Source organism: Dipodomys ordii, unplaced genomic scaffold (genome assembly GCF_000151885.1).
Source record: "Dipodomys ordii isolate 6190 unplaced genomic scaffold, Dord_2.0 Scaffold60, whole genome shotgun sequence".
Classification (NCBI taxonomy): domain Eukaryota; kingdom Metazoa; phylum Chordata; class Mammalia; order Rodentia; family Heteromyidae; genus Dipodomys; species Dipodomys ordii.
This window is the reverse complement of record NW_012267276.1, coordinates 9,357,686-9,369,907: the sequence shown is the minus strand read 5'-3', so window position 1 is coordinate 9,369,907 and position 12,222 is coordinate 9,357,686. Positions and strand designations below refer to the sequence as shown.

General features: G+C 43.6%; 1 protein-coding gene across 1 annotated transcript in view; it reads right to left on the bottom strand.

Moving 5' to 3' along the window:
• Positions 1-5,656: 5,656 nt before the first annotated feature.
• The window catches only part of Anxa5 (annexin A5), a 27,259-nt gene continuing 20,693 nt past the window's right edge, over positions 5,657-12,222 (bottom strand). The window contains exons 10-13 of the mRNA XM_013022177.1: positions 10,270-10,365; positions 8,645-8,703; positions 7,351-7,473; positions 5,657-6,033 (exon numbers count right to left, since the gene is read on the bottom strand). Coding sequence (XP_012877631.1) covers positions 5,971-6,033; positions 7,351-7,473; positions 8,645-8,703; positions 10,270-10,365 — 341 coding nt within the window. The 3' untranslated portion in view covers positions 5,657-5,970. The remainder of the gene's footprint in view (positions 6,034-7,350; positions 7,474-8,644; positions 8,704-10,269; positions 10,366-12,222) is intronic.

Below are 12,222 nucleotides of genomic sequence, written 5' to 3'. Positions count from 1 at the left end.
TTCGAAATACTTAGCTCTGATTTAATAATAGATACACTCCTTAATTATAAAGATATAAAGAATTGTGTTTCATATAAGATCCTAGGTTTCTATTCCTTTGTACCATCCATAAAATTTTGCCTATTTCGGTTTACCTGCAATATACAGGCTGAAGCTTAGAGTAGAAGTACTTAATTAATGGATGTTTCTCTTCCACAGAACAAAGGACTATTCTAGGTAGACAGGAGCATAATAAAGGTTCAGAAATGCTGTTTAAGAATGGATTTAAGTTCTTAAATGCCATTTAAGAACTCTGTTGGAGTTGTTGCCTTGGGAACTGTGGGATGGTTGTGGCCTTGGGAACTGAAGGATGGCTGTTACCTGGGGCACTCTGAGGTGGTTATCTCCTTGGGAACTGTGGGATGGTTGTGGCCTTGGGAACTGAGGTAGCTGTCACCTTGGGAGCTGTGAGGTAGCTGTTGCCTTGGGAACTGTGGGGTGTTGTCTCCTTGGGAAGTGTGGAATGGTTGTTGCCTTGGGTATGCTACACTGGGACCAATCCTCAGGGCCACCACTGGGAAGAGAAGAGACGGCTGAGCTTGGGGAGAAGCAGAAGTTGAGTTCTGGGAGTGCCAGGCAGATGGGGAAGGAGAATCCAGGACAGGAGGACCGATACTGGACCAGAGATGGCCACTGGGGCCTGTTCACAGCCTTGCTGGACATCAGTGCTCCTCAGTAAGGGAACCTCCATGGGCTTTAAACACTCCTTCTTCATATCTGCTGAGCTGGGTTGGTGAAGGAAGTAGGGCTCAGTCCTCCATACTGCTCACTACAGGGATTAGAGGTGACCAAGGAACAGGACATCAGGGACAAAACATTGAAGATGGCCAGTCTCATCAATGAACTGTGAGTCCATGAACATGAGAATAAAGGCCTCTAAGAGAAGGGGAGGCCATCAGCACAGAGATGTCATATACTTGGAGGAAATGGAAGCAGAAGTGGTAGCCAACAGAGGCCACAAAACACACACTGGACCTGGAGAGAGGCAGCCCGCCTGGGAAACCCAACATACCCTGGAAAAACCCCCACTGGCTCACAGATTTCAAGGAGCATAATGGTGAGAACTTTCTGTATGCAGGGCCTGAGACAGAAGAATCATCTAAAATCTAGATATTAAACAGTGTATTGGTAATATATTAAATAATACACAGAAATCCCTGATCTCAGGACAATCCTTCCACCAAGTGAAGGGATGAAGGGAAGGGAAGGGAAAGGAAGGGAAAGGGAGAGGAGGGGGAAGGGAGGGGAGAAGGAAATGGATAGAGGGAAACAGGGAAGGTAGGAGGATGGAGGATGGGGAAATTGAGACTACAGGAATGGAGGATGAAGATTGGAGGTTGGAAATCAGAAGTTTGAGGATGGAGGTGGGGGAAGAAAGGGATGGAGGAAGAAACAGATGGTATAAGAGAGGAGGATACAGTTTGGAGGAGAGGGTTAGAGGATGGGAGTTGGTGGGTGGAAGTTGGAAGGTAGAGGTCAGAGGATGGAAGTTGGAGGTTAGAGGTTGATGGATGGTGGTTGGAAGATGAAAGATGAGAGGGAAAGATCAAAGGAGAGAAGGAGGCTTGAGTTTGGAAGATGGGGTTCTTGAGGCTGGGAAGGTGTCTCAGTGGTAGAGTGCTTGCCTTGCATGCATGAGGCCCTGGGTTCGATTCCTCAGCACCACATAAGCAAAAAAAGCTGGAAGTGGCACTGTGGCTTAAGTGGTAGAGCACTAACCTTGAGCTGAAGAGCTGAGGGACAGCACCCAGGCCCAGAGTTCAGGCCCCACAACCAATTTAAAAAAAAAAAGATTAAAAAATGGGGTTCTTATATGTGCCTGTGGTTGGTTGGGTGCCTAATCATTTCCAGGTAACAAAAATGAAGAGAAATGTGCACCATCAGATGCAAACACCCCAAGTAGAAGGGATCCTGGGGGAGACGGGGGGAGGGAGGGAGCAGCCAGAATCCTGGGGACTGGAAGCCAGCTTCTCCTAAACAAAGCTAGTCCCAGAGGCCACAGAGGGTGGCTCCATACCACTAGGGTAAATGAGTAAGCACAGGCCTAAAATCAAAATTCCCTTCTCTCCTTTTCTGAGGGCGGAAGTTAGGAACATTTTCTGGGGAATCTGGGAAAATGACAACTTCTAGCCTGCTGCAAACATCTATGGAGTGAAGGATGTAGTAAATTATGCCAACAGTGCCATCTGCCAGGCACAAAGTAGATTGCACAGACTTGTCCAGAGACAAGGGAGCAATAGGCTATGGCCTTCACACACACACACACACACACACACAAATACACACATACACATAGCACATACAATATATTCATACATACACATATCCGTACATCCACATGCATACACAATACACACCCACATGAACATACATGTGCACATGATGCACACATGCATAAACAATGCATTCAACACAAATGCATGCATGCACGAGACACATGCATGTGAACATACATATGTATGTACATGATACATACAACACAAATGCACATAGTACACAAATGCACACAAACACACAAATACATACACAGATACGCATGCATTTACATACACAAGCCTGTACAATTAGGAAAATTATGAGTTGCAACACTTTTCTGGCGGCGATTTTCTTCTCAGTGAACCTGCTATGGCAAATCACACTTCAAACACCAGTTCAGTGATTGTGTACCTTAAGACATACCACCATTTACTGCTCCCGTTTCCCCTAGGCTCACCCTCAAGGTTGGTGGTTGATTTAATTCATCACTAGAACAGAACACATATGATGTCAGGTATGACTCATAGTAACTGAGGACAATTACTGATTAACAGATTCCATGTTGGGCAAATGGGGGCCAATCGTCTCTACGTACAGGTAACTGTTCACAATAATCTCCTAAACACTGAGTATTTTAAAAATAGCTATCACACCACCAAAACAGCTAACATTAGTGTATGTTCTTTCCCTCTTGCTTCCAACTGGCCACACAAAAAACATTATATACCTTGATTTCTTCAGTAAATGTGTATGTTTAGAAGACCTTTAGTAGCATGCATGAAAAGCTTTACTGGTGTGTATAATATTCCATTATTTACATGTATTGTAGTTTAAACAGCCCTATACTCATGGGCATTTAGATTATTGGCAATCTTTTGCTAAAAATGCATTTATGTAATAAATGTGTTGGTGAGGGGTAGAATAAATGCCCAGAGGGCTACTCTAAGTCAGATGACAAGACCATTTGTGGCTTTGGTAAATATTGCCAAACTATTTCCCCCATCCCAGGGCTGGACAGCTTCCCATTTTTCTAGGCTATCTGTGATCTTCTAGCTCATCACAGCGCCAACAACTGTGGATGGCCCAAATCTGGGACTTTTAAGAAAGGGATTGTGGAACTTGGACACACACCTCGTTCTTAGAAACAAGCTCACACAGCTTTTCATAGATTGTGAGACAATTTAGTTTCTTGTTCTGAGAACTTCTTTGTTTCCTTCACCATCAACTTCTTTCATATTTTTAACTTTCTAGATGGTATGTATATACCAAGGAGATAGGAAATAAGCTCTGTTGTATGACCTGCAAATATTTAGTCTGGTTTTTCTTTTTTCTTTTTGTACCAATCCTGGGGTTTGAACTGAGGACCTGGGTTCTGTCCTGAGCTTTGTTGCTTAAGGCTAGCACTCTGTCACTTGATTCACAGATCCGCTTCCGACTTATTGGGTACTTAATTGAAGAGTCTCACAGACTTTACTGTCTGGGATGGCTTCAAACCAAGATCCTCAGATCTCAGCCTCCTGAGTAGCTAGGATTACAGGGTGGGGGAGGGTGCCACCAGACTTCTTGTGTCTTTGAAATGTTCTGATCGTTGTTGGTGGTGTCTGGTCTTTGCCACACATTTTCTCCCTCCCTTCCTTCTCTCCTTTCCTTAATAGTGCAAAGTCTTAAGTATTTAAAAAAAATAACCATTTCTCCAGGCACTAGAGTGGCTCAAACCTATAGTGCTCATTATTTGAGGTGAAGAACTGGGATTCAAGACAAGCTCCAGCAGAAAAGTTCTGGGGGAAGAAGAAAAAGGAAGTAGAAGGTAGACAGGAGAAAAAAGAACCAGGAGAGGAAGAGAGGGAAGGGGGGAAGGAGGGGAGGGGAGGGGAATCCAATCTTATCTTTTTCTTAATGGTTGTACATTTATGAGGCTTTCGAGCATTTATTTAAAAAAAAGAAAAGAAACTCCATTTTTGCATGGTAAATGAAGACATGCTTATCCTATCTTAAATGGGCAAATTTATTTGTTTCCATCTGTAGCTATCCCTGTGCTTTTGCATTGTTTCAACTACTTGTTTTATTGTTGCTTTAATATGTGTAATCATACTTCCCCACTGACTTCTGCATTCTTTTAACTACTCATTTTATTGTCAACTTAATGTGTGTGAAGAGAACTTCCCCATTGCTGTCATTTCGTTTTACTAACACTTATTCTTGCTCATAAAATGTAGGATCAGCTTATCTAGTTCCGAAAAAGCTTACTAATTTAACAGTAAATTCACAAGAGCTAGGCAGGCACAGGTTTTACAAGCAAGAAAGATAAATGAAAGGTAAATAAACAATTCTTTTGAATGATGGCAATAAATAGTCCAATATATCTAAAGGCAGTGAGCTGTTTATTAAAATAGGACACACTGGTGACTCGTACCTATAATCCTAGCTACTCAGGAAGATGAGATCGGAGGATTGTGGTTTGAAGCCAGGCAGGGCAAGAAAGTCTGTGATATTCTTATCTCCATTTAGCCACCCAAAAAAAAGCAGGAAGTGGAGCTGTGGCTGAAGTACTATAATGCTAGCCTTGCACACAAAAGCTTAAGGACATCATCCAGGCCTTGAGTTCAAACCCCCAGACAGGCACCAAAGAAGGAAAGAAGGAAGGAAGGAAGGAAGGAGGTATTTTTATTCAAAGAATGTGGTAGATGGTAACTAGGAAAAAGAACAAGTTTCTAACAAGTATGAAAAAAGATGGAGCTCTGATTGTCCAGGTTAAACGTTACATCTGGCTTTCCTCCCCCACAGCAAGCACTGTGCTACTTTTGCTAGTCCCCAGGTAAGGGGCTGCAGACTAGAAGCTTTGACCCTCATCCATCACTCCTCACAGGGAAAATGCAAGTGTGTGAACTGCATTTCTATGGCCCAAAACACCACCGCAAATTCACCTCTCAGCTGACTCTGCTGCCAACGGGCTTGAAAAACAAAATCATTGCCAGGTGCCTGTGCTCACATATGTAATCCCAGCTGAAATCTGAGGATATTGGTTTGAAGCCAGAGGAATCAGACAAATCTTGAGAGTCTTATTTTCCAGTTAACAAACAGAAAGATGGAAGTGGAGATATGGCTCAAAAGGTAAAGGACGGTGCCCAGCCCCTGAGTTCAAGCTCCAATACCAGACCAAAAAGAAAAAGAAGAGAAGGAAGAAACAAACACATCAAAAACAGTATCATTGTTAAATAAACCTTCTACACACACACATTTTTTGGGGGGGGAGGAAGGGACTGTTTATTTGTCATTAATCTTTTGAATATAATTACCATTGCAGGTTTCGGGTAGTAATAAAACTTCCAAGGACTTCACAATTTCAAGGCTAACACAGTTATCAACTGAATATAAATGAAGCTATTTATTATTTCTTTAAAAAAAAGCAAAAGCCGTCTGACCTCTTCTGGAAAATAACAAATCAAACATGAGGCCTAGTAATTTACACTTCAAGACAACAAAGAAGGACAGAAAGGCCCAGAAGGAAGGTCAGAAGGAAGCACCTCTAGGACAGGACTTGATGGCGCATTTGGTCATTAGCTGGCGGCTGTGACTAAGGCAGGGTGCATCAGGCACTGGACATGAGAAGAGCGGCTGGCTGTGAGGCAGGCGGGTTGCAGCGAAGGCGAGGCATCCGAGGCTCCCCGGCGGCCCTCAGTCATCTTCTCCTCCACACAGGAGCAGCAGGGCTTTCTTATAGTCCCCAGAAGTGTCGCCCTGAAACCCCAACATGCTCCGTTAACCTCCACCGGAAATGAACGCACTATGACATACCCCATGCCACACACACCCATAGTCAAGGACTTTCTCCCAAATGCATGAACAGCAATGTGCCACTTTTGCATGAACTTTGCAGCCAGAATAGGTAACATTTAACTTCCTCATTTCCAACCCCACCAAGGCACCATTCTCTCAAAGTCAATGAAGCCTGTTCTTCTGTCTCCTAAGAGAACAGGACAACTTTTATTTAAAAAAAAAAAACAACCAAGCTAAGCGAGCACCCAGCCTCATCACACTACACAGACCGGAGCAGAGGCCAATGCTGGCAGCTGAGGTTTCAGCTGCGCCATACGCATGAATTCACCATACAGTAATGCTCCTGTTCAAAGAGCACGGGCAATCCAGTGGCCTCTGCCACAAGATGCACTGTGAGTTAGATGCTTTTGCTCACATGAAATTCTGCATCACACTGACTCACAGGAACCTTTATCCAAAAAAGTTGTCACAAGATTTCTGGCTAGCCAGGCATACTGGTGGCTCATGCCTAGAATCCTAGCTACTCAGGAGGCTGAGATGTGAGGATCAGCGTTCAAAGCCAGCCAGGGCAGGAAAGTCTGTGAGACTCTGACCTCCAATTAAGCACCAAAAAAAGCCAGAAGTGGAGCTGTAGCTCGAGTGGGAGAGCTAACTAACTTTAAGCAGGCCCTGAGTGCAAGCCCCAGGACCAGCACAAATTAATATATATTTATTTATATATATTTATATGTACATGTATATGTATTGCCAAATTCAATCACTCTACTCTTAAAACTAAAAGGATCCTGTGTCCTTGGCTCCCTACCAACTCCAAACAGGACCTGGATGGTTCTTTCATGAGCCATGAGCCAACAGAGGTGCTGACAGGGTAAAAGAAAGGAAAATCTGATATGTGAAATAGCTAAATAAATAAAAATAGGAACTAATGGAGACTTCTGGGACTGAAAAGGCAGATAAAAGTCCTCACGTGTGAGGACTTGAGTTCTGACATCCATCACCACCACCGAATAACACAGCTCGGTCATGCCAGGTCCCGGGCTGTCACTTCATCCTTGCTAAAGGGAACATTCAGGAAGGGTCAGAATGCCCAGCTCTAACCACACCACTGAAGTTTTACTCTAACTCCAAAGTGGGATCACACACAAACACACACGCACGCGCACTCACTTGAGCGCGCGCGCGCGCGCACACACACACACACACACACACACACCTTGCACATCTCTATTAGTCTACACAGATTTCAAAAGAGAACTTCAAAAAAGGATCGACCACCACCTTAATCATGGAGTAAAGAGAAGTGGCGAAGTTCTTCCTGAACTCCTTCCTGATGTTGAACAGGTCGATCTCGCTTCTGGATACCACGACTCTGATTAGGGTGTGGTCATCCGTCCCAGCGCCCTGAAAAGAGAAAAAGAGTACCACATGACCAGTTCAAACACAGCATTCACTGCCCCTGAGTTGGGGTCCGTCAGTCAAGTCAAATCAATTCGGTATAAGTGGGCGGCATTTTTTTCTTTTGATCAGTGTGGGGCTTGAACTCTAGGCCTGGGCAGTGCCCCCAGCTCTTCAGCTCAAGGCTGGCACTCTACCACTTGAGCCATAGCACCACTTCCAGTTTTTCTGGTGCTTTATTGGAGGTAAGAGTCTCATGGACTTTCCTACCCAGGCTGGCTTCAAACCACAATCCTCACAGATCTCAGCTTTCTGAGTAGCTAGGATTTTGTTTTTTACATTCTTTTTTTTTTGGGGGGGGGGGGTCGTGGGGCCTGAAGTCATGGGGCCTGAACTCTGGGCTTGGGTGCTGTCCCTCAGCTCTTCAGCTCAAGGCTAGTGCTCTACCACTTGAGCCATAGCACCACTTCCGGCTTTTTTCTTTTTGCTTATGTGGTGCTGAGGAATCGAACCCAGGGTCTCAGGCATGCAAGGTAAGCGCTCTACCACTGAGCTACCTTCCCAGCCCGGATTTTTTCTTTTAAGAAAAGAAAAATTGCCAGGTGCCCATGGCTCATGTTTGTAATCCTAGCTACTCAGGAGGTTGGTATCTGAGGATCATGGTTCGAAGACAGCCCTGGCAGGATTACCTCCAATAAACTACTCAACAAAAGCTGGATGTGGTGCTGCGGCTCAGTGGTTGAGTGCTTGCCTTGAACAAAAGAAGCTCAGGACAGTGCCCATGCCCAGAGTTCAAGCCCCAGGACCAGCAACAAAAGAAAAAGAAAGAAAGAAAAGAAAAAGAAAAGCTGTCAGGTGCCAGTGATTCATGCCTGTAATGCTAGTTACTTAGGAGACTGAGATCACAGTGCAAAGCTAGCTGGGGCCAAAAAGTCCACAAAATTCCTATCTCCAATTAACCAGCAAGCCAGAAGTGAAGGTGTGGATCAAGAGGTAGAGCACCAGACTTGAGTGAAAAAGCCCAATGAGAAACGTGGGTCCCAGAGCTCAAAACCCAGCAGCAAGAATAAATAAATGGAAAAAACTATCAAGATCTACTATCTAAAACATTAGAGACAGAGAGAGATAACTAGAAAAATAAAACTACCAGGCAGAAGGATGCGCAATAATCACTTACCTTCATAGCGTAGTAGAGTGTCTCCGCAAGGTAGGCAGGGATGCTTCGAATGGATTTCACTAAGGAAGTAAACAAAGGTCAAATGCTGCTGTCCATGAAAAGGATGAAGTCATTAAAACTCAAATGCTGCCAGAACCCCGTGGCTCACGCCTACAATCCTAGCTACTCAGGAAGCTGAAATCTGAAGATCACAGTTCAAAGCCCGCCTGGGCAGGGAAGTCCATAAGAAGCTTATCTCCAATTAACCACCAAAAAGCCAGAAGTGGAGCTGTGGTTCAAGTGGCAGAGTGCCTGCCAGCCTTGAGTAAAAATGATCAGGGACAGCACCCAGGCCCTAGCGTCAAACTCCAGGACTAGCACCAAAACAAACAAACAATAAAGCCTAACAGTCCTTAGTAAGGATTTTTTTTCCTTGTACCAGTATTGGAGCTTTCATACTCTTGCTTGCCTCTTTTGCTGGCAATCTAAGGCTAGCACTCTACCACTTGAGCCACACCTCCACTTGTGGCTTTTTCAAGTTAAATGGAGATGAGTCTCTTGTATTTTCATGCTCTGGCTGGCTTTGAACAGAGATCTTCAGATTTCAGCCTTCTGAGTAGCTAAGATTACGGGTGTGAGCCACCAGTGCCCAGCAACGGTAAAGTATTTAATTCACCTTAAAGATCCAATTTTATGTGCCTTGCAATTATGAAGGAACTAAGTTTTCTTGCTGAAATTCATCAACTGTTTGTTCAAATGAAAGGCTGCATTTTACACTGATTCCTTTAACGAACACAGCTTAAGATCAACACCGAATACTCAGAACAAACAGTAAACAAGGCTCCCTTTAGACCCATGTGAACACCAAGACCCCAAGGATTTCAGACTACATTCCACTTGGATTTGGAAAGTACATAAAACTACAATCACCAGCACAAACTCAGCTCTCCAATTCTCCCAGATTAGTCTGAATAGATAATTAAAATGCCAATCCAAATAATCTAATCTGAAAACAGTCATCATTTCGTCTTTCTAACCCAATGATCATTTCTCAATCTGTCTCAAAGAGGTAAGGACGGTATTTAAAAGAATCCTGAAATCTCCATGTATTGGAACAGCGTGGAGAAGCCTCTAAGATAATATCCACAACATCCTGAGTTTGCAAAAAGCAGTGATTTTGTTGTTGTTATTTTGGTCAGTCACAGGGCTTGAACTCAGGGCCTGGGCACTGTCCCTGAACTTTTTTGCTCAAGACTTAGTGCTCTTCCACTTTGAACCACAGCACCACTTTGGGTTTTTGTGGTTTTCCAGCCTGGGCTGGCTTTGAACCTCCATTCTCAGATCTCAACATCCTCAGTAGCTAAGATTACACGTCTGAGTCACCAGCACCTGACAATATTTTATGTACTTTTAATATAACTTTGGGACAATATTTTAAATCTGTCTTCTTGGTATCTCCACATAATTAAACTAACCAGACAGCCATGGATTTCCAATGTGAAAATAGATGTCTAAATCTGAAACTTTGAAGTTTTCTTCATCTAATAAAGTCATGTCGTGCTCTCTTACTGCATAAAATTTTTCAATTCCTGTTACCATGAGAAGTACTACTATGTAGGAATTATGTGTATGATAAAATTGCCTACCAACGGCCAAGAGTAGTTGCTCCAAATTGCCAGAAGTCTCTCGGTCAATGGTTTCCTCAATCTGAAATCCTGATATAGTCATGTATTTGTCGAACACTAGGAAAAAAATTAAAGTGACTTTTAACATCATACAAGGATCACTCTTTCCAGATAGAAGATTCTTCCTCTGCCCAAGTGTCGCCATGGCTGACACATATCTCCCTTCAGCCTTGTGCTCACACCCTCAATGAGCTAAAAATAAGAATTCCTCTTACTAGTTACAGTTATCAACAATGAGACTGAAAAGCAGATCTGCTGACAGCAATTCTATGAAGCCTTTCTCCTTCCTTATTAAACAATGTGAAGTTTAGAACAAGGGACCCTACTGTACTGTTGGTGGGAATGTTAACTCTGGACAGCAGTCTGGAGGTTCCTCAAAAAAATACACAATGGAACTTTACACAGCCAATATAATATCATTTACAGGGAAATAGACCTAGAACAAATCATGTTCAGAGCTCAGAGACACAAATGGTGCACATTTTCTCTCAAATGTGGAAGCTAGATTTAAAATACACCGAAACATGATAAATTATACAGGTCTCTAGGCATCCACACACAGTGAGATCAAAGGAATATACTCTTTGGAAAGGATCATAAAGGTACAACACCTATGTGCCTCTAAGCCTCTGATCATACAAAACAGTATTTACCAAAATGAACTCCTGGATATGAAAACAAGAAGTTTTCTTTGTTGTTGTTTTTGTTTTCTTTTTGTCTTGTTCAGTTATCTGTCTTTTGGAGGGTGAAGGAGGAGCACAGAAATGGAGGGACAAAGGATGGACAAGTGCAGTAGTGGTACTACTAGACACTATGTGGAAAATGAACTATACAACCTGGGGCAGGGGACACAAGGGAAAAACTGGGAAGGATTAAGGGAAGGAGTGACATTGCCAAAAAGAAATGTACTCTTTACCTGACTTATGTAACTATAACCCACTATACATTACCTTCATAATAACAATAAAAAAAACAGTATGAATACTTAACCTTTGTCTTCTCCCTGTGAAAATAGTTATACCTGAAGCTACACCAGCCATCTTGTGACAAGCATCAGAAAGGAGATCAGAAACACACAGAGAACCAAAGTCTTACCAAGTCGATCTTAGAATCCTGCGCACAGAAATAAGGGCCAGGCTTGAAAGCCAAACTTAGGGTTTCCTGCCTGGACTCATTCTCACCTAGCAGCACGAGAACTGACAGCTGGCCAGAGGAAAGAGCTGAGCTTCCAGTCCAGGAAGAGCCAGTGTATGTGTGGCAAGCCACTCTCCCATGACATGAGACCCTGAGCAAGCAGAGGCCGGACCTCCCTTACCGGCCTCGGATGGCAAAAGAGGACGCAGAGTCTCTAATTGTGTAAAACTTACATATGGAGCCATGAAATAAGTCATGAGATTTCTCCAGCTCACTAAATGGGGAAGGAAACAAACCTGATTCACTAAGTCCCACTAAGACAAGTAACTCCATGTTTTCTCTTATATGTAGAAGTTTATGAGAGAAATAAAGATGCAGCCAGGTGCCATCATATAATCCTAGCTACTCAGGAGGCTGAGATGTGAGGATCATGGTTTGAAGCCAGCCAGGGCAGGAAAGTCTTTATCTTCAATGAAGCACCAGAAAACTGGAAGTAGAGCTGTGGCTCAAAGTAGTAGAGCACTAGCCTTGAGGGAAAAAGCTCAAAAGTACACCACCAAGGCCCTGAATTCAAGCCCCATAAAGAAAGACAGAGAGAGGAGAGAGATAGACAGGAGAGAGAGACAGAAAAAGAGGAGGGAGGGAGGGAAGGAGGGAAGAGAGGGAGGGAGGGAAAAAGAGAAAAAAGGAAAGAGAGAAAAGAGAAAGAAAGGAAGGAAGGAAGGAAGGAAGGCAGGAAGGCAGGCAGGCAGGCAGGCAGGCAGGCAGGCAGGCAGGCAG